The sequence below is a fragment of the Sciurus carolinensis genome, chromosome 4 (genome assembly GCF_902686445.1).
Source record: "Sciurus carolinensis chromosome 4, mSciCar1.2, whole genome shotgun sequence".
In the NCBI taxonomy this organism is placed as follows: Eukaryota; Metazoa; Chordata; class Mammalia; order Rodentia; family Sciuridae; genus Sciurus; species Sciurus carolinensis.
Window position 1 is genome coordinate 96,621,383 of NC_062216.1, and position 23,740 is coordinate 96,645,122.

Here is a 23,740-nt window from a genome sequence, read left to right on the forward strand (position 1 = left end):
ACATAAGGATATGTGCAGTTGCAAAATAACTTGAGACACAAGAAGAAACACAGCACATCTCTTTTGCTCATATATCTATAATTAAAAACACTGCTATAACAGCTCCACTCTTTACTTGACAGAAGACTAAGAACATTTTCTAACTAGTGCTAAAATCATGTGTGTCATTTCAAGTGTCAAAAGAAGAAATATCTAGACCCAGAAAGCAAAAGTGCTATATGTTCAAAGCCCTACCTGTAAAGTATTCAAAGCAATCCTGCTGGAAAACTTCATATAAAATACCCAGAAGCTGCCACATTTGAGGGGAAATTGCATGGCAGGTTAAGCTATATGCCAGTGAAAGAATCTCTTCATAGAATTCTAGAAGGAAGAAAATCTCTAGTTAGAACACCCAGAAATAGCAAAAATTAAACACAAAGACCACACAGGGGAGGAATACACATTCCTCGTGTACCTAATGTGCTCGCCAGCTTCCCTTTCCCAGCATCAGCACCTTCAGGCATCAAGACCTATCCTCAACTTGAGGCAAGGCAAACTTTGTTTTTACTAAACTTTCTTACAACACTGGAAAAAATATAAATTTTTCTATTTTATAACATAAAATATAATTTATATTTATAAAATTATATTGGAATGCATGTGAGGAACAGATTATCATGCCTCTCATGTAGAGGATTTTAAATTTATAAATTATGAACAATATTCTTTGAAGAGCTTAATTACATAGGAACTAAAATATCTGCCTATCTCACATTTATATTTTTTAAAGCAATTATTTGCTACCAGTATTTTTCAATCTATAAAACTTAGATTTGCACAGTAATCTTCAATTTACTTCAAAACAATCATACCCACTATAAAATAGAAGAGACCAAAAGAAATGTTCTCATATTCACACATATTTAATACCATCATCCTCAGTCAAAAGTATATGTAAATATGCAATCAGAAAAGACAAGCCTCAATTTAAAAGTTTCAAGTAACTCCTACCATGTCACTGAACAAAGAAGTCTAACTTGAAAGTTTTGTTTTTATCTCAGAACGGGAACTAATACTTACCCTAGAAGCTTAATTTTTTTTTTTTTTTTGTCTAACATTACTTAAAAGAGTATATTGAGAAGTTAGTAATACAGATATTTATCTTACTGAAAGCAAAATAAAATAGAAATTCTAGATATTGGAAAATAATATGCGATGTAAGACAATTACTTGAAAAACAACAAATTATGTGAATAAAGGATTTCTGAAGTATTAACATGGCATGAAATCAAACACAGACCAGAAGGGAAAACCTAGAAATAAATGCATGAAATTTATACTCAGTTCATTTCCTATAAAAAGCATAAAAATGCACATAGGGAAAGAACAGTTTCTCAATAAATGGTGTTGATAAAACTGTATATCCACATACTAAAAAATGAAATTAGATCCTCATCTCAAACCATATATAGAAATCAACTCAAAAATGGATTAAACATGGGCCTGGGGCTGAAGCTCAGTGGTAGAGCACTTGCCTCACATGCATCACGCAATGGATTTGATTCTCATCACCACATATAAATAAAATAAAGGTTCACTGACAACTAAAAAAAAATTTTTTTAATGGATTAAACACTTGAACATTAAATGGTGAAATTATAAAACTACTAGAAGAAAACAGAGGGGAAAGTTCTATGTCACTGCTCTGGGGAGCCATTTTAATTATGACCCCACAAGTACAGAAAAAAGCTAAAAATAGACAAACAGAATTACATCAAACTAAAAGTCTTCTGCATAGTAGAGGAAACAATGGAGCAAGGAGACAATCTACAGAATGCAAGAAAATATTTGCACACCCTACATCTGAAAAAAAAACATTTAATAGTTACTATCCAAACTTCATTCAATAGCAAGAAAATAAATAATGCAATTTTAACACTGGAATCAAGCAATGTGTCATGTTCCCATAGTTCAAGTTACTCAGGAGTCTGAAGCAAGAGAATTGCTTCAGCCCAAGCCTCAGGCCCCATCTCAAAAAATAAAATAAAAATACAAGAGCAAATAGATATTTTCAAAAGAAAACATGTGAATGGCCAAAAGATGTATGAAAAAATGCTCAACATAACTAATGATCAGAGAAATGCAAATTAAAACAACAATGAGACATCAACTCACATCTGTTAGAATGGCTATTATCAAAAAGATAAATGTTGAAGAGGATGTAGATAAAAGAGAACACTCAAACACTGTTGGTGGGAATGTAAACTCATGCAGCCACTGTGGAAAACAATGAATAAGTTCCTCAAAAAAGGAAAACCAGAACTACCATATGATTCAGCAGTCCCACTAATGGATGCATATCCAAAGGAACTAAAATCAGGATCTTGAAGAGATATCTGCACTATGTTAACTGTAGCACTATTCACAATAGTTAAGACATGGAAAAGCTAAGTGTCCACTGACAGATGAATGGATAATGAAAAAGTGGCCATATTCAGGATGGAATACTATCCAGTCTTAAAAAAGAAGGAATTTCTATCATCTCTGACAACTTGGATGCACCTAGAGGGCATTATGCTGAGGGAAATATGCCAGAATAGAACTTTTAGAAATTCTTTTCTATCATTATCATCATCATCATCATCTAAACTCTTTAGTTTAGAGTTAATTCTTTACATTGCAGATTCTATGCATTTCAGCAAATGTATATAATGACATGGGTCCATCAATACTGTATCATACAGAAGAGTTTCAATGTCCTAAACATCCCATGCTCCCACACATTCAATCATCCTTCCCTCTCTCCCATTCCCAATCCTGGCAAGCATTGATCTTTTTACTGAAACACATACTTTTTAAAAATCATTTTTTATTTATTTTTTAATTAGTCAAATAAAAATTGTGCATATTTACAGTGTACAACAAAATGTTTTGAAATATGCATATTTTGTGGAATGGCTAAATCATCTAATTAAGATATCCATTACATCACATACTTATTTTTGTTGTAAAAACACAAAATCTACTCTCTTAGCAACTTCCAAGTATACAATACATTATTATTAACTATAGTCACCATTTGACCAACATCTCCACATCTCAATGCACTACTGCCCCTGGTAACCACCATTCTCATGTTTCTTTTCACGAGTTCAACTCTTTTAGATTTCACATATGAGATCCCATGGTACTGGTTTGTTTCTGACTTTTTTCACTTCATATATTGTCCGTTAGGTTCACTAACATTGTTGCAAATGATTGAAGTTCCTTCTTTTTAAAGGCTGAGTAAATATTGTATGTGTATATATGTATCATATTTTATTCAAAAAATACTCAAATACTTTTCATATATATTAGACATACATACTCCATTTTTTACTAATGGGCAAACAATAAAAAGTTTGGAGACAGGGCTGGGGAGATAGCTCAGTCGGTAGAGGGCTTGCCTTGCAAGCACAAGCCCCTGGGTTCTATCCCCAGCACCGCAAAAAAAAAAAAAAAAGTTTGGAGACAACTACTCTTAAGCAGTAACATGCTTTTCTTACTTATATCTTTCTATATGAGTACTAAATAACTTGCATCTCTCTCATGTCCATGTCTTGGGACTGGCATCTTCAGAATGCTTGGATACTATGGAAAGTAGCCTCCTCTACAAAATACTCATCACCTCGTAATATCTAGCATTATTAATTCTACTCACGAATCAGGCACTTTTAACAGACAACAGAACAACAATTCACACTTCTGGTAAGAAATATGTCTATTTTTAAACATTTTTCAATCCCAGATTAAAGTAATCTCGCCTAAACCACATTCCAGTTCATTTCTAAGAATGTAAACTACTACATTCTCCGTTCTTTATAGTTTCCAAAGCCAAAAATTCTCACTGGATATATTATACAAATTACTCCTTTTCTAAATTATCCATCTGTAAAAATTAAAAGGCTAAAAATGCACATTATGCTCATCAAATTTAAAAAATAAAGTCTCAATTTGTCTTTTTTTTTTTTGGGGGGGGGGGAGGGCAGGAGTGGTACTGGGGATTGAACCCAGGGTCTTGCACATAGTAGGTAAGTGCTCTGCTATTAAGTTATATCCTCAGTCTTCAACTTACCTTTTTTTTTTGGTACTGGGAATTGAAACCAGGGGCACTTAACCACTGAGTCACATCCCCAGACCTTTTTTATATTGTATTTAGAGTCAGAGTCTCACTGAGTTGCTTAGGGCCTCACTAAATTGCTGAGGCTGGCTTTGAACTCGAAATCCTCGTACCTCAGACTCCTAGCCACTGGGATTACAGGCGTGCACCACCATGCCTGGCCTTCAATTTACCTTTTTATTCAACTTCTGAACTTACCAATTACATGCTTCTGTAAAACCAGATCAATGATCCGTAGACAGATATTCTCTAACTGCTGTGTGATCTGAAAACAAATTTTAAATATTTACTTTAAAATTCATCATGATAACCATTAAGTTAATGTATAAATTAATAATATCCCAATAAAAATACTTACAGGACATTTCTGAGAGGGGAACTTGATAAATTAATTCTAATCTTTGTGTGAAAAATTAAACATGTAAAAATGCAAGGAAATTCCAAAAAGTAGACTAATTATGGGAATAAGAATAAATCCAATAATAAATTGTGAATTAGACTAGCTCCTTACCTCATGTTTTATACCAAAATAAATCCCCAATGGATAACGATTTCATATGTGAAGAATTAAAACATGAAAAAATACTAGAAAAGAATTCTTGTATAATCCTGAAATGGTAAAGTGAATCAAAGCTCAGAAATATGAAAAAAACTCAACCATATTATTGTAAAAATTAAAAATTTATGCATGGTGCCAAAAATGAAAAATAAAAAATTGAATGAAATATTACCTAACTGGTATCACAAATATCAAATTTCCCTTATATGAAATCAACAAATTAACAGAATAAAAGGCAAAGGTTATGAAAAACAAATATAAACAAGCCTTAAGCTTATAAAAAATGGTGTTCATTCTAATATGTAAGATTACAAATTCAAAGTACAACATTAATACTGTTGACCTATCAGACTGCCAATGATCAAAAAGTATGGGTCTGGAAAGAAAGACATTGTGGTAAATTCATTTGTGGACTGTAAATGGATGCACACTATTTAGGACAAGTTTACAATATCCTTCTAACTTATTCATGCACATACCCTTTAACCCAGCAATTCCACCAAAGGAATTCATTCTTCAGACCTTTTTTTTTTTTTTTTTTGTACTGGGGATTGAATGCAGGGACACCCAACCACTGAGTCACATCTCAACCACTGAGCCACATCCCCAGCCCTATTGTTTTTTTGCGTCTTTTTTTTTTGTCTTGTATAATTTTAATGAATCAATAACAATATAAAAAGACTTTCTGGATCCCTTATTTTGGGAATACTATTGAAAATAGTCATGATCATATTTACAAAGACAATAACTGCAATGCCCAATAATAATAGGGTCATTAAACATGGGTTGATTAAAGAAATTATGGTATAGTAACTCCATGAAATACTAAAAAATTGCACAATAATAAACAGAGAAGGAGATAGAAAGATGGAGGGGGAGAAATTTTAGGGACGAAGAAATGAAGAAATTCACAAATTAAGAAATTTGTTTAGAAAGAAAAGAACAAAAGAAAGGAAGGAAGGAAGAAAGAAGGAGGGAAGATACTGGAATGATCTGTGTATCTCATGAACTGTTCTGAAATTGTAAAGTATGGTACTTCACGTGAGAAACAGTGCACAACCCCAGAAGCGAAAAGATGTACCCACCCCATTTGTGTTCAATGAATCAAAATGCAATCTGTAAAAATAAAATAATTAAGAAAAAAAAAAGTACATGGTCATGGAACCCATATTTAAATGTTTATAATCAGGTATTCTTGGGCAATGTAGGATGACAATACAAGTTCTCTAAGGTAATTCTGATCTTCAGTCATACTGCACCAAATGTCTTTTTCCCAGTGTTTACTGAGCATGTTTATTTTGTGGGTGCAGAGCAGTGTTTTCTTTTTATTTTGTGTCTCCATGCTCAGACTCAAATGATCCCTTTTCCTGGTTCCATCTGACGAGACGAGTCAGTTTTATCTCACACTGGGCCTCTCTCTGCAGAATCCCTGCTACATGATTTCACATCTGTGCTCTAAAATATAAACTAAATTTTGTTTTTAAAATAGAGACAGGGCCCCCCCTGAGTTGCCTTAGCACCTTGCTTTTCCTAACGCTGGCTTTGAACTCTTCATCCTTCTGCCTCAGCCTCCTGAGCCACCATGATTTCTCACCAAATGTCCATTTAAACAAGGGACTTTTAAATTATTTCTATTAACTAGTGACTTATTACATAAATTTGACACATCACATAAGAGAATAGTATGCAACCATTAAAAATAAGTTTACAGACTTATATAGAAGGATCACCAAGATAAATTAAGTAGAGAAAGGTAACTACACATACACTCTTATAATTCAACAAAATCATAGAGGTTCACAACTGAGCTTATTAGTTTGGAAATGCCACAAAAGTGATTTATGTCTACCCGTGGTATAATATAGAAAGTTTGGGAATTTAAAGCATTCCTTAACTGTACTTAGTGGTATTTTTAAGTTTTAAACTACTAGAAAACATATTTCTTGGTATGTCCATGTACAAAAAAAGGAATGAAATAAAATGTATCTGAGTATCTAAAAAATGCCAGTAGTCAGTAAAATCATTATGATGAAGGCATTCTAGGTAGCAAAAAATGTGTATTCAGAGATTTAGGTTGGAAATGATTAGAGAACAAGTAGCCAGTCTGGCCAGAGATGTGGGTCCAGGCTGAGAACACAGCATATTTGGAGAATTTGACTTCATCCAGAATTTCTTCAAGCTAAGAAATCTCAGCATCATAGGAGCAAAAAGCAAGCAAAGGGAATGAAATAGAAGAGAGTTACCATGAAAACATGAGGGAAGAACATAGGAAGGATCTCAATTTGCAGATGCCTTTGTGATGCACAGTTTTAAATACTGACAGTTTATATGACTGCTTTATGCTGCAGTGAGCCTGGGTCTCTAATATGCAAACTCCCCCATCCACCCCTGCCCAAGAAGACCCCTGCTGTTTGTTTAGCAATGGGAGAGAATACTGTTTGATCCAGTCCTAATATGATTGTTAATAGCAGGATTTGGGTGTTGTTGGTTTTAAGTTTTAGTTTTTAGTTTTTTAATTTTTTTTTAATTTTTTTCCATTGTTCTGAATGGTATGATTTTACAAGTGAAGGATGAGGAAGGTAAGAATTAAGATGTATAGATACTTGGAGTCATCTTAAAAACTCAATTTTTAAATAGATATTTCTCCTTCTACCAAATATGGTGGTTTTTAGTGAGAATATTATAATATTTGTCATTTGTATTTGGGGTTTTTAAAGCATGTAATTTAGTTCACATCATGAAGTATATTAATAATATCTTAAAACGTCAATAATCTTTTGTCTTTTAGTTCTTTTAAAGATCATTTTGGTTTATTTGTTCTAGTTATATTTTTTCTTCTTCAAATATTCAACCAAATCCCAGTATTCTACTTTAAAGACAGAGAATTTTGCTAATTCTTATATAATAATTATTACTAATACCAATACAAATTTAGTAACATGTAGACTTAAAGTTAAGAATCATATGATTATTTCAATAGATGCTGAAAAAGCATTTGATAAAATACAGCACCCCTTCATGCTTAAAACACTAGAAAAAAACAGGGATATGTAGAAATGATGTTTTAAGTTGTTTTTATTTTTTCATTGTTTTGTCTTATTTTGTTTCCTTTTCAGTATGTATTTCTTAGAGTATAAAATTCAGAGTGGGGAATCATATTTCTTCACACTTTTTTATGTCATAGTTTCAAATTTCTTTCATGATAATAAAGTTATGTTTTTCAGATAAAAAAAGGTAGCTAAAAATTGTGCAGAGTATGTTACTGTATTCATAAAAAAAATATATATTCACTTTTTGTATGGTAATAGAAAAACCTCTGGAAAGGCTGTTGGTATAGCTCAGTTGGTAGAGTGCTTGCCTCACATGTACAAGGCCCTGGGTTCAACCCCAGCACCACACACACACACACACACACAACACACCTCTGGAAGATTACCAAAAAACCTGAAAAAAATTTGCTGTCTTCTATAAGGGGTAAAATTAGACAACTAGAGAGCTGAGAAGGTGAAATTTCATTGAATAACCTTTTCATACCTTTTAAATCATGTAACATATTTGTATTAAACTTTTTAAAAATAAGTAACAATTAAAATCCATCATGGGTTATATTTTTCATGCTAATATCCAATTTCAACTTTGAACACAGTCTAATACTCAATTGTTTTTTCATTGTTGTTATTTGCAGTATTGGGGATTGAACCCAGATTGAACTCCTGAACGTTTTCAGCTTTTTTTTTTTTTTTTTTTTGGAGTCTAAGTTAGCCAGATTGGCCTCCTTGAACTTGCAGTCCTCCTGTCCCAACTTCCCAAGTAGCTGGGATTATAGATACATAGCACTACATCCAGCTGTGGTTTTTTTGTTTTTTGGGTTTTTTTGTACCAGGGATTGAACTGAGGGGCACTCGACCACTGAGCCACATCCCCAGCCCTGTTTTGTATTTTATTTAGAGACAGGGTCTCACTGAGTTGCTTAGTGCCTTGCTTTTGCTGAGGCTGGCTTTGAACTTGAGATCCTCCTGCCTCAGCCTCCCCAGCCACTGGGATTACAAGTGTGCACCACCACACCCAGAGTGTTTTTATTTTCAATTGACACAAAATAGTTGTGCATATTGTGGGGCACAGTTTGGTAACCTGATACATGTTAAACTATTATCTGAAGTTCAAATGATCCAAAATTTTCCAGTTTAAAAACTGCCAATATACTTAAAACCATTAAATAAAAATGAACATAATTAAGCACTTATTTTAGATTTCCAATTCTGCTCTTCATGCATTATTTGTACTCATGTGGTTTCTTTTCCCTTTTAAGGAAATACTGCTTTCAAAGTTTGCTTTTAACAAGTCAAAGTTCAAAATTAAAGTACAAGTGATTTGGTGACCAAGATTTCCATTGGTTTTGCCTCTAATTATCCATGACCTTGGTAAAGTCATTTAGCTAAAGCATTAAGGCTTTGCTCTACAGGAAAGGAAGTTAGATTTCATTTGTGTTTCTCAGTTTTAACCCATTCCTCCTTTGACAATCACAAGTTCACATGATCCTTCAGCATTATTTGAAATTCAAAATAAATCTAATATTAATAGAAAAAAGTTAAAACAAAAAGACAAAATGCTATTTCGCTTTCAAATTAATCCTGAAGCTAATTCTCCTACTTCTCACACCCTCACTACACTCAGAAAAACTGGAATAGGTGATTTCTAAGGTCTCTTCAAATTTAAAGCACAAGTTCCAAATTTAAGGTGAAAGAACTATCCTTAAGTATACGTACTGTACTTTAACTTGGAATATCTCACTTTTACCAAAAGGACCACATAGTTTCAACACCAATACAAAAATAAAATGATGAACGTGAAAATAAAAATTCACCTTAAGTCCTTCAATTGAAGAAGATGAGTCCAAGAGAGAATACTGAACCATTTTTAAGACACTAGCAATCTCTCATTAATATCTGATAAACACGGGATAAATCAAGAGTCACATGGTTTAATAATAAAAATGCTGTTATGGTTTAGATGTGAGGTGTCCACCAAAAGCTCATGTATGAGACAACACAAGAAGGTTTAAAGGAGAAATAATCCCCTGATGGGATTAACTAAAGAATAACTGAAGGTGGGTAGGGTATGGCTGGAGGAGGTAGGCCCTGGGGGCATGCCTTTCTGTATTTTCTGTCTGGTGAGTGGAGTCTCTCTCTTTGTTTTCTGATCATCACGTGAGCTGCTTCCCTCTACCACACTCTTCTGCCACAACGTTCTGCTCATCTCAAGCCCCAAGGAATGGAGCCAGCAGTCTATGAACTGAGACCTCTGAAACTGTGAGCCTCTAAATAAACTTTTCCTTCTCAAAACTGTTCTTGGCAGTTCTTTGACTTATAGCAGCAAAAAAGCTGACTAAAACAAATGCTATTTAAAGAACTGGCATCCACTCCCTAAATCCTCACTGTATAAAACAAGAGCTCCATTCCTGTCAAACCAATCAACTTGTATTCACAGAAATAATGAATAAAAATCTAATTTGAGGGGAGTCCATGTTATACTTCAGAAGGAGACTGCAGGTTTTAAGTGGGGAAAAACCCTTACATTATCAGAATGATCTTACTACAAACCTAAATGCACAACTTACTAGCTCCAAGACCATGAACAAGTCTCCTGAACCTACATGAACTTGTTTGCCAGCTTCAGCAAAAGGAGTCTACCAACACCTGCTCTCTCTCACATGGCATCAATAAGACTATCAGTTAATGATGTGAAGACACTGGATAAATGTCTTAGTAAATTTTTATCCTAATACTATTGTAGAATGTGGTTTACAAAAAATGTCTAAGTTCTTGCTCTTCTTCCCTTCTATTCTTATGATACTATTAACATCAGAATTCTGTTCCTTCACTTAACCTTTGCCACTGTGATTGAATAGTTATCTATCTTTCTCTACCACAAAGACTGAACTGTGGCTTCCCAGAAAGCAGGGCTTATGTCATATTCAAAACCTAGCTTAGTACATAGCAAATATGATGAACTAAACTCAGTCTAATACAGAGAGATATATTATATACTTTTAAAATAGACAGATAATAGTTCCTCTCAATGTTTCTTTAAAATTTGAGGACAATTTTTAAAGCCTAAAAATATAACTAAATAGCAATTTCAAGGTCAAGACTTTAAAATTCATGCCCACCAGTCATGTAAATTTCAGTCACTATTACTATTATGAGATAATAAAACAAAGAAATCCCACCTCTTTATGATCTTCTACAACTGTTAAGATAGTATCGATGGTATGTAAAATTCCCATAGCCATTACTGTTTTGTCTTCAACTTCTTCATATTCATCACTTTGAAGAACTTTGCCAAATATCTCAGCCTAGCAAAACGCATTAAAATATTCAACAGTTGGTACTATTACAACTCCCCTCATTATAAAAATTAGCAAAACAGCTGTCAATTCAAATACCAGCATTGCTCAAACATTAATTTCTGCATTTTGTGAATAAATCACTTTTTTTCTTACAATAATAGAATTTGTCATGTTTTAAATATAGCCATTTCCCCCATCTAGTCACCAGTGTGGAATATACATTAGTCATTACAACCATTAACCAATATTTTATTGGTTGTCATTAAGCAAAATGACTAACAGTAAAAAGAAACTTATCAAAGTGGTAAAACAAAAACAAAAATGCCCCAACGTAAAGGAACTGAGATACCAGATTCAAAGTTCAGAAAGTCAAAATTTAGAAGGTTCACATCAAGGCACATGATGAAATCTTGGGATACGATAGATGAAGAGAGATTATCCTAAATGTTATTAGATTCAAGTCTGCTGAACTACAGGAATATCAGAATTATCAAAGCAAACATTTTTATATTAGTATTTCAGTTATAAATAAAACTAAACTTGAAATTTTGGAGTTTTAGATTACTCAAGGATTCTATGCCAAACTAAAAAAAAACTGCTGTATCTTACCAAGTGTTGGGTCATGTCAACAGCAATTGAAGCTACCTCTTGACTATATTCACATATCATCTTCTGGATTACATTAGTAACATCATCATTTTCTGTCTCTCTAACAATGTGCAACAGCTCCTGCATAATAGGCCTCACATGTGGCTTCATATATTCCTTAGCTAATACAACAAAACAAAATTAGTATGTGTTAGCCATTCACAGATGATAAAAGGAATTAACTTGCTCACAGGTCAAGTGATACAAGGTTCTAGATGCATACGTGCTCTGTGGTGAATAAGTTACAGAGTTGTACCAAATAATGTTCACCACTATATCATATTCAAGAGTAGCAAAGGGATAAGCAGTTCTATAGAAGAAAGGACTGTCCTACTCGAAATGCTAATAGTCCCCACTAAGAAATTCTAACTACATACATGCTGTCATCAGCATAACTTGGGAGAACACAAATATTATATCAGTCTTGATGACGAATATAAAAAATCATGAAACTAAAGACTATCCACAATGCTGATGGAGCCCACTCTCTATATAACCCATCTCTACCCCCAGCTACTCCTGGAAAATTCTCATACAATCCTCCCATTAAAACATGTTAAATAGAGGTAAACAAGGTTCATTTTCTTCATAAAGTTGAATTTGCTTGTATAGGGGTATTTGAACTTAGAGCAGAAAATCTTGAAGCCATCTAATCTAACCCCTTCAAGTTTAAATATGTGGAAACCTAAGCCTTGACAGACCATGTGTCTCACCCAGTTATACACAGCAAGTTAGTAGCTGAATCAAAACTGAACCCAGGCCTCTCGATTCCCAGCTTACCCTAATGCCCAGCAATTATTAACTTGTTCCTAATCTAAAATTTTTTCAGAAACCATAATCAATTTTAGAAACTCCTAAAAAAAAGGGACAAGAATAAACTCCTAAGAAATTCTGAGGGAGCAAAAGCCCAGGAATCCAAACTCTGAACCGCTGGGACCTAGAAAACTCCCTTCATGAGGAAAGGAAGTGAATGAAAAATTAGCCTTCTAAAAGGCATTTTTGGTTTTACCTTGTATCTGATTAGAAATTAATGACTGAAGAGCAAGGGCAGCTTCAACTTTGACAGGCATCTCCTTATCTTCAATCAGGCTCTTCTTTGCCAATTCAACTGCATTTCTTAGGTTGAGTTCGTTATGAAACTTCAAAGAACTAAAAGCATGAAGCACCCAGCAGGACTATAGTATGAGGAAAGTAAATAGAGAGCTATCAGGATTATGGCATTCAATAATAATGTCACACATACCAGAGCCTTTTTTTTTTTTTTGGTGGCATTAGAGATTGAATCCAAGGTTTCATGCATATCAGGTGGGCAATCTACCACTGAGCTAGACCTGCACCCCTCACATAAGAACTTCTTATTCAAATATCAGATTTATTTCAATAATTTTCTTACGGATGAGGATTTTGAGGTATAAAATGGATACATAGAACTTACTCTAGCTCGAAGATATCCCAGGTTAGACAATAATAAAGGAAATACATGATTCTGTAGGAATAGCTCAATTTGGTCCTTGAATAAACTCTTCTGTTAGGAAACAGAAATTAAATTTCAATTTATCAATGGCTTTTCTCATATATAAGAATCATTTTCTGATAAAACATGTTTATTATGACTTGAATTTAATATACTTCTATTCACAATTTTGTAAAATTGTCTGACCTATATACTGCATATTTTAAAATACAAAAATAGTACCTTAGATCAATTAGATAAGGTGGACTTTTGTAGAAATAATAACACTAAAATCAATTCGTATCCTTTTTTATAGAGCAATAGTTTCATATTGAAAAACTGACAAAAAAGTCAAACTTTCTTTTATTAAAGAAACAGGCAAAAAGAAGGATATGTATAGTTGACTCAGTCACTCAGAGGAAGTCATGAGTTTTAAATTATCCATAACTTGCATATTCTCTTATTAGTCTGTGTTTTGCAATTTTATTAAGTAAATTAAATTTTGATAATCTTAACCTTCAATAAAATTTCAGCTAGGGAACCAATCACATGCAGGGCTCCATCTTTCTTCCTAGGGTCAAAGTTCGGATCTGTTAGGATTTGATAACAGAATGCCATCATTTTTGGCAACACCTAAAGAAACAGAAGAATCCATTTTAGTCTATAAGAACTTTCACTGTCTTACTATAGTATTAAATGATACAAAAATTTTCAGAAATAAAACCATTTTATTGCATTTTATCAAACAACCATAAGCTCAATAAGAAAGGTACAATATATTAAGAAAAACCTAACCAAAAGTACTTCACTCTTTTCCCCCACTAGAACAAAGAATATTCTTAAACTGACAAGTTATAACTAAGGATATTATTATTTTCAAATACTAGGGGTATGTTAGAATATACTTCACTCTTTTTCCTTACTAGAACAAAAAATATTCTTAAACTAGATTATAACTAATATAAGATAATTTTCAAATACAATGAGTACATTAGAATGTCAAATCAATACAGGCCACCTTTAAGTTTTACATTTAAAAAGAATAATTATATACCTCTTTCCTCTTCTTTGCAGCAGTATATAAGAGAGTCTGGGCTGCTGTAGTAGGAGAAGCATAATCTTCGAAAATATCTAAGATTCCAAAAGGTTAAACCATATTAGTAAAAATGCAATGACTTATTATACAGATTTTAAATCTGACCAACAACTAATCAGAACAAGAAATAAAATAGTCCACATAATGTCATTCACAGCATAAAAAAGCCAAGGACAAGTCAGATGAAGTGGAATGCACTTGTAATCCCAGCAACTCTGGAGGCTGAGGCAGGAGGAACACGGGTTCAAGGTCAGCCTCAGCAATTTAGCAAGGCCCTGAACAACTTAGTAAGACACTGTCTCAACAAAAAGGGTTTAGGGACTTAGCTCAGTGGTAAAACACCCATGGGTTCAATCCCTGGTATCAAGGGGAGAAAATTGGCTAATCATTTTGCCTTATCAAAGCAAACTAGGAAAACAAATACATAAGGAAGGGGAAGTAATAAATTCTACACATAAATAATCAGTTTCAAAAGATAAAGATAGAAAAAAGAGATAAAGCAGATGGTAAATGTTTTCATTTGCTCTTCCTGAACTTTGTCTCCAAGAGGAAAAGTGCCTCCTCACTTACAAAGCCTGTGAAAAACAGCAGTCTGAGAATCTAGTGCCCATACCAGTAAGTTTCACTCAGACAGCTAGGGACACCTGGCTCTACAAACAGCACAGCTTTGTCAAGGCACCTTCAGTATGTCTTAGTGTTAGTTCTAATGGTTGTTTATTTCAACATTTATTGAAGACATATCAAGGCCAAGCACTAGTAGAGGAATACAGAAGTGAGGAAAGGATAAAAAATACAAAATAAAACAAATAAGACAAAGTTCCTTACTTCAGATAGCTTTTAACTTGTGGGAGAGATAGAAACATACAAATTAATATTTTACTATTTAAGTACTTAAAGGAGGATAAAAGGAAACAACTCAGGCAACCTACACCATTCAACTGATCAAACTAAAAAGAACTCCAGAGGACTGGGCCATATGCAAGGAGTCTAAAAGAAATTCATATTAAAATCCCAATGACATTCTCCATGGAACTAGAAAGAGCAATCATGAAATTCATTTGGAAAAATAAGAGACCCAGGATAGCCAAGGCAATCCTTAGCAAGAAGAGTGAAGCAGGAGGCATCACAATATCAGACCTTAAACTATACTACTAAGCAATAGTAACAAAATGGCATTGTATTGGTACCAAAATAGACATGTAGACCAATGGCACAAAATGGTAGACACAGAGACAAACCCACATAAATACAGTTATGTCATACTAGATAAGGGCACCAAAAATACACATTAGAGAAAAGATAGCCTATTCAACAAATGGTGCTGGGAAACCTGGAAATCCATATGTAACGAAATGAAATTAAACCTCTATCATCCTGCACAAAAATCAACTCAAAGTGGATCAAAGACTTATGCACTAGAACAGATAACCTATGCCTAAAAGAAGAAAAAGTAGGCCCAAATCTTCATCATGTTGGCTTAGGAAGACTCCTAAGTGCAAGAAGCAAAATAAGAATCAATAAATGCAATGGATTCAAACTAAAAAGCTTCTTCTCAGCAAAGGAAACAATAATGTGAAGAAAAGCCTACAGAAGGGGAAAAAAAATCTTTACGACATACACCTCAGAGCACTAATCTCCAGGATATACAAAGAATTCAAAAAACTTAACACCAAAAAAAACAACCCAATCAATAATGGGCTAAGGAACTGAATAGACCCCTCACAGAAGAAGAAATATAATCGATCAACAAGCATATGAAAAAATGTTCATCATCTCTTGCAATTAGAGAAATACAAATCAAAACTACTCTAAGATTTCATCTCATTCCAGTCAGAAAGTCAATTATCAAGAATACAAGCAATAATAAGTATTGGCGAGGACGTGGGGAAAAGGTTCATTCGTACATTGCTGGTGGGACTGCTGATTGGTGCACCACTATGGAAAGCAGTATGAAGATTCCTCAGAAAACTTTGAATGGAACCACCATTTGACTCAGCTGCCCCACTCGTTGGTTTCTACCCAAAGGTAGAAATTGGCATACTACAGTGACACAGCCACATCAATGTTTATGGCAGCAAAATTCACCATAGCTAAACTATGGAACCAACCTAGATGCCCTTCAACAGATGAATGGATAAAGAAAATGTGGTACATATACACAATGGAATAATATTACTCAGCCTTAAAGAATGAAATTATGGCATTTGCAGGTTAATGGGTGGAACTAGAGAACATCATGCTAAGTGAAATAAGCCAATTCCAAAACAAACAAAGGCCAAATGTTTTCTCTGATAAGCAGATGCTGATCTATAGTGGGGAGTGGGTAGGGAAGAATAAAGGAACTCTAGATTATGCAGAGGGGTATGAGTGGAGGGGTGGGGCAGTGGGAATGGGGAGGACAGTAAAATGAGACAGACATTATTCCCCTATATACCTGTATGAAAAAATTAAATAAGTCCAAAAAAAGAATACAAGAAATCCTATTCCCTTTTGGAATACTCAGTCCATGGGATAAGGAGACAGGTTAAATAGAGTGTTCCTAAAATATACAGAAATCCAAAGGCTCTCTCAGAGTTGAGAACAACCCAATCTGTAGAAGGGCATCCCAGAGAACACAGAAAAGTATGGACCCTGCAAATCCATGTGACACAGCCTAAGTAACAGATGGCTCCATGAGTGCTTCAGCACTCCTAAGAGAGATGCATACAGAGGTTTTTCATCTCCCACACCCAGAGGCCTCAAAAGGACACCAAATTCTAATGAGCTTCAGTTTATCACACAAAGCGGAACTTTGGGAATTTAACAAAGTGATAAAATCTGCTTAAAAATGTAAATGTAGTTACTTTACATATCCAAGAACTAATAAGGAAAAAAGGTCTCAAGTACCAAATTTCATTCTTATATACTCATATGGATCTTCTTGCCACAGTTCTTCATCCTCATCTTTATAGCACATCACAGAAAAAATCACATCTTCAGAGATATTCTAAAATAAGAAACAAAACAACAAATGGGTATGGCTATTCAAATTTGGGGAATACCAATGGTGTATTTATTGACAGTCTCTATGATGGTACTTTTCTAGTTACAGTAACTCTTCTTTTAAGCCTGCTTTCACTATGGTGAAGGCAGGCAAGCAAAAGTCCTCAAGCAGGCATAGGGGTTCACTTAAAGGTAAGATTGCTTTTGAACAGCGAGTAAAAGCAGAGAAAGAAACAAATGTAAACTCTATTCTTTGAAGCAACAACAGGGATAATAAAATATTACTAAAAAATTGACATTAAACAGACTTTGATTTCTTTAAAATTGTCAAGTCAGGGATATATTTATTATTATATTTCTTATGTTGAAAATTCTCAACAGTTCCACATTGGTCCTAAGTGTCAACTTATCAACAATATTACAATTTTCTTTTTTTCTTCCACTTTCAAAAGACTAATTTCCAACCCTAAAACTGCATGTTTAGGGGGATCCTAACCTAGTGGCCTCTTTTACACTGCTAATACTATAGTAGGCCCCTTTGTACTCTAACAACTACTTATTCAAAACTGAATGATTCTAAGAAAAAATTCAACCTAAGAACTAGAGTTTTCTTATTCCTACGTTACAACCATGGAAAAATAAAGTCAAAATGGAGAAGAAATACTATCCACAAAAAAATATTTATAAGATACTATATTCTTAAGACTCATAATAACATAACGCTAACCAAATTCTATCCTGGGCACAAAGGCAAAGTGAAACAATTTATTTTCTTGTTACACACAAACTTAGAGAATTTAAGAACTCTTAGTTGGGAGACGGTGATTCAGTTCCTAATGTTTTGGAATTATCCAGGGTTATTCATACGCAAATTATTTATTAATGGCCCACAATTTTTTTATTCTCATCTGTAGTTTTAATAATGCTGAATTCCAGGCTGGGGATATAGCTCAGTTGGTAGAGTGCTTGCCTTGCAAGCACAAGGCCCTGGGTTCAATCCCCAGCACTGCAAAAAAAAAAAAAAAAAAAAAAAAAACTTCTGTCTGAAGGAGATCTGTCTTTCACTTCTGGTCACATCAAATTGTCCCAACTAACTCCAGACAGCAAAGACAACTCATGTTACCATGTACCCCATAAAGAGGAGAAACAAATAATGCTGAATTCTACCTTTAAGTAAACAATTGGTATGAAAACAGAAAATGTTAACTTCTGCTGGAAAACTTAATCCAAAGAAAATAAAAACTTTTCTGCTCAGACCTATAAAAGAAAATTGTCCACATATCAGATTTCATTTTCTACAAAATAATACTTAGTAGAGTCCAGCTAACAGTTTTCAAAATATTTTCACACAAAATACCTCATTTGATCCTAGCAACCTCGAGATAAGAAAGTAGAGAAATGTTATCTGCCTTAACAGAAGAGAAACTGAGGCTAAATGAGATTTCGAACAAAGTCAACTGAATCCAAGTCTTCCAACTCTCAAAATGGAAGCCCTCATTCTTTTCAAATGACTAAATTTTCCAAGTCATTTACAACAGATGTGCTTATTAGAAGTTATTGATGGAACTGAAGAGATACTAACTAAAAAATACAGGATTAGTAACACTCACTTTACCTGGGAAACCTAAGTTAAGTGGAAAACAATTTTGGAGAGGCGCTCTGATACTCACCTGTATGTGTGGCTTCATCTGCTTCCAGGTTACAGAATGAACAACCCCTTGGTTGAGATAGTTGAATGCTTGCTGAAGAACACGAGGGGCTACATATTCTTTCTGCCTATATTGGTCTAAAATTTTTAATAGTACCTATAGGAAAATAGGAAAAGAAAATATGGGAAAACAACTTTAAGGTTAAAAGAGAAGGGGCACTTCAGGCATAACATAAAATCCAAAATACATAGAGATAAAAATAATAGATTTGGGGGGAAATCAATATTTTGTGAGAAAGCTCACATAGGCTGTTATAATTATTAGACAAATCTATGTTATATTGAATTAAAGGATATCTTGCCGTGACTCCCAGGCATTTGTCCTACATATAACCTGCAGAACTACTCAGAGTAAGTCTGATTTCTATTCCACTGGTGGCTCTTCAAAATAAATTAAGACTACCATTTTAAGAAAAATAACAGATTTGTGCCAGGTATGGTAGCATATGCCTATAATTCCAGCTACTCAGAAGGCTGAGACAGGAGAACCGTGAGTTAGAGGGCAACACAATCACACTCTATCTCAAAAACAAAAAACAGAAAAATACAGATTTGACTAAATAAACATTTTAAAATTTCCATTACAGCAAAGGATAGCACAAATAATTTTTTTGGTATTTTCTAATTTATCTTTTAATATTTTACAGACTGCATTTTGACTCATTGTACACAAACGGGGTACATCATTTTGTTTCTATGGTTGTACACAATGTAGATTCATACCATTCGTGTAATCGTACATGTACATATGGTAGTGATGTCTGTCTCATTCCACCACTTTTTATACCACCCTCCTCTCATTTCCTTCTACATAATCTAAAGTTTTCCCATTCTTTTCTCCCTCCCCACCCCCACCACCATAAATAAATTTTATTACTTGATAAAGACTTTGAAATTGGAAGAGAAATATTATTTTAAAAATTAAAAAGTTAAACTAGATCCCTAACTAAATGTCACACCAAAACAAACTCCAGATGGGGAAATATTTTGACAAAAAAAATGAAAGCATACAATTCCCAAAAGAAAATGTGTGAGGATTTTATTTTATAATCTCGAATCACAGATCTCTGTAAACATAACACAAAACTGAGAAGTTATTTTTTTAAAGGTTAATTGTAAACAATTATTTATAAGGGAAGAACCATGCAAAGCAACTGTGACTGGCAAAGGCCACACTAACACAAAGCCCAATTACTAGTCTCCAGCACTTCAGTATATCAAGCTTATTTGAGTTGCTGAATCTTTCAAAATACATACAAAATCTATAAATTGAGTATGAATTTTATTCAAGCTTCCTAAAGTGCAGCCTTGTAAAATTTATCAGAAGTCCCACCATCTCCTAGAAACTCCGTCTGCAATTGAGGCTAAAAGAATGATACCGACCATTCTACCTAACACAGTTGTGGCACATACAGAGTGGGGGTAGTGCAAGATGAGACACATGGTAGAGAACAGTTCTTGATAAGAAAACTATTTTTAAAGATCAGGAACATATCTTAAACAACCAAAGTACAAATAATTTATGACAAGGAGGAAATGGCATGAGATTTACTTTTAAATATATGTGAAAATACATGTCTATGTCTACATGACCCTGGAAATACTATACTGAACACACCCAGTGGACATCAACTTGAAGATGCTTCATAGAGTTTAATAATAGTAAGAGCAGGAAACAGCTGATCAGTTTGCTTATTATCCTGGTATCCATGGTGAATTGCTGAACAGATAATTTTACACATTATTTACTCACTTTCACTACAGATTGTCTCATAAGCAAACAAAATAAAACTGAGAAATTATAGTTTTCTAGAACTGTGGTATCGTACTTTTTAGAAAGCATTCTATTAATCAAAAGGATAATCCATAAAAGAAAGAATTCCACATTAAAGCAATAAGTTCAAAGTACTTAGTTTTTTATCATTCACAATAAAGATATATAAAAACCCAAAAAAATCTTCTGTATCATTAAAGCCTTTGCCTATATCTGATTAATTAATCTTTGCTTCCAAAATAGGGTCCTGACATAGCCTGTAATTGATAAATCATTAAATTTTATTTGTTAAAAAATCCTGTCAGTAGTACAATTATAATGTATCAATATAAAAAATTCCAATTAAAAAGAATTTTATTTGTTGAAAAATTACAAAAACGTGATTCAAATGTCAATACTGATCAGTCAATCTTCATAGCTGAATTATCCTTTATAATTAAAGTTTTTAAATATTGATATCAATTTGGATTGTTTCTCAAGAACACCTATTTTCACAGGATCAAATGGTTCTCAAATTTCCACAGAAAAGTTTAAGTTCTCAGCTGAGTATTTTTTAAAAATATTTTTTTAAGTTGTAGACAGACACAATACCTTTATTTATTTATTTATTTATTTATTTACTTACTTACTTACTTACTTACTTGGGGTACTAGGCAAGTGCTCTACCACTGAGCTACAACCCTAACCCCCTCAGCTGAGAGTCTTAACATCAAAGTTCAAGTACTCTTTAAACAGATTCATATTGCATAAATCTTCTAAGAAAAGAGTTTAGAACAAAGAGATGCTCAAAGAACTGAAAGTTAAGAAATTCACAAGAGGTCAAATAGAGTTAACCCAAGAATGTTGTCAATTACTATCCCAGTTTCAATAAACTTTAAAGGTTTGGGTCCAGAGTCTAAGTCTAGTAGTTGTCCCAAAACATATGATTCCAAAACCAATTGCACTGTATTAGATTCCCATAGCAGTCATTTCATCTTCTTTAAATAAAAAATGAAGCTGGGCATAGTAGCACCTGCCTGTGATCCCAGCTACTCAGGAGGTTGAGAAGAATCTCAAGTTCAAGGCCAGTGTCAATAACTTATCGAGGCCCTGTCTGAAAATAAAAAGAACTGGGGATGCAGCTCAGTGGTAGAGCGCCCTGGTTTCAATCCCCTATACCATAAAAATAATGTAAAGAATTAATATGTCTGTAATCTACTTTTAAACAGACAGAAATAACTTTCAGCAATAACCATCCTTCTGTTTTAAAAGTGTAAGCTTATTACCTGCTGAATTCCCACTGCATAGGTTTTCAAGAAGAATTCAGAAAATTCAAAATATTCTTTTGTGACATTTCCTGGGCTTCCATACCTTAAAATTCAAAGAAAATTTTCAAATACTATGAAGTTTAAAAACAAAGCAAGCTCACAAGCTTAAATATAGTCATTGAAAGATGCATTCTATTGTAACAGAAAACTAACACATTCATCTTTTTCAGAAGGCACAAAATAAAATCATAAAGAGCCATATGGCTCAAACTCTGAGCCATACTTGAAATTTCAGATGCAAGCTTTTACCTTTTAAACCAAGAGCTCCTATAGAGGCCAATGTTAGGAATAAAAAGTGCTTTATCTGACATGTAATGAATTTCTTTGAATAAAATGTTTATCTCACATGTAATAAATTTTTTTCAGTAAATGCTCTTAAAATAAAATTTTATTTTCTTATGGAGCTTGATGGCCATGCACCTTCTCACATAATTCCTGGATATTTCCAATGAACTAAATGATGTTATTTTTCCATGTTTTTCACAGAAGAATAGAAAAAAAGAGCTGGAGAAGGCTCCCTATCTCATTATGATCTCAAAGGCAATGATCACAATTAAGCCACTTTAAATAGAGGGTGACTTTTTGCCCTCTGTGGTTGTGAAGACATATAATCAAACTTCAGAGCAACAAGGGAAATATTCAGTTTTATTATACTGACTGTACAATCATAAATGCAATAAACAGAGAATTACCGTTCAAAGAGACGAGCTACAATATGCAGAGCCCACTTCTTACACTTCCACCATACTAGTTCTGGTCTATCATCTTCATCAATTTGCAGAGTCTCCTAAGAGAACAAAAATCACCCAGATTAAATGTCTGCATAATAAAAGGATTTATGTGAATAACAAAAGCAGAATAAGCATTGGTATAGAGTAAGTCATATATTAAATGTGAAGTTCAATAGCTCTATGAATGCATTCTTCATAGATTGCTAGGTAGGAATCAAATAAGCAAAGCAAATTTCAACTAGCCAATGCCATTGTTCACATTTATCTACTATCTTCAGCATTTATCTACTATCTTCAGAAGGGTCAAATAAGTAGAAAACAAAATACAAACATCATGACCCCTTGATAAAACTCTGAGATAATAAAAAGGCTCTGTATTTTAATCTGAGTGATGGTCACAAAATTTTATATACTAAATTTTGAGCATCTATATATGTACATTAAACCTCTAAATACTATGTTTCAAGATAAAGAGACTGGAACTAGGGACATAGCTCAGTGGTCAAAAGCATACTTAGCATGCATAAGACCTGGGTTCAATTCCCAGTGCACAAATACACAAAATGATAAGGACAATGGAAAGAATATTGTACGTTTTAAGGCCACCTTAAATGTAATAATATATAAAAGTTAAGCCAGATGCAGTGGCGCACACTTGTAACTCCAGCAACTTAGGAAGCTGAGGTAGGAGGATCACAAGTTTGAGGCCACCCTGAGCAACTTAGTGAGACGCTGTCTCAAAATAAAATTTTAAAAGGACTGGGTATGTGGCTCACTGTAAAGCACCCCTGGGTTCAATCCTCAGAACAGCAATAGAAAAAATATATTGGGGAATGGAGGGTTAATTTGATAGATGAAGAAATACTCTCATTGCAGATCAAAAGGAGAGATCTATAAAACAGGCAAACTTATAATTCAGTGTATAATCACAATAGGCATCCTCAGTCACTGTTTATTAAAGTATAAACCAGGGTGCCCTTTCTGGAAATCATTTG

At 33.7% G+C, this 23,740-nt stretch overlaps 1 protein-coding gene across 3 annotated transcripts in view; it reads right to left on the minus strand.

The window, feature by feature from the left end:
- Ipo8 (importin 8) overlaps positions 1 to 23,740 on the minus strand; it is a 70,752-nt gene that overhangs the window by 27,327 nt on the left and 19,685 nt on the right. For 2 of the 3 annotated variants that reach the window (XR_007108218.1, XM_047548469.1), the window contains exons 7-18: positions 22,707 to 22,801; positions 21,973 to 22,057; positions 18,896 to 19,030; positions 17,130 to 17,229; positions 14,202 to 14,278; positions 13,664 to 13,780; positions 13,130 to 13,219; positions 12,704 to 12,869; positions 11,656 to 11,816; positions 10,927 to 11,052; positions 4,337 to 4,403; positions 235 to 360 (exon numbers count right to left, since the gene is read on the minus strand). Coding sequence is in view for 2 of the 3 variants with exons in the window: in XM_047548469.1 (XP_047404425.1) it covers positions 235 to 360; positions 4,337 to 4,403; positions 10,927 to 11,052; positions 11,656 to 11,816; positions 12,704 to 12,869; positions 13,130 to 13,219; positions 13,664 to 13,780; positions 14,202 to 14,278; positions 17,130 to 17,229; positions 18,896 to 19,030; positions 21,973 to 22,057; positions 22,707 to 22,801 (1,345 nt within the window). In the remaining variant the exon portion in view is untranslated. The remainder of the gene's footprint in view (positions 1 to 234; positions 361 to 4,336; positions 4,404 to 10,926; positions 11,053 to 11,655; positions 11,817 to 12,703; positions 12,870 to 13,129; positions 13,220 to 13,663; positions 13,781 to 14,201; positions 14,279 to 17,129; positions 17,230 to 18,895; positions 19,031 to 21,972; positions 22,058 to 22,706; positions 22,802 to 23,740) is intronic. The other variant, XM_047548470.1, reaches the window with a different exon arrangement.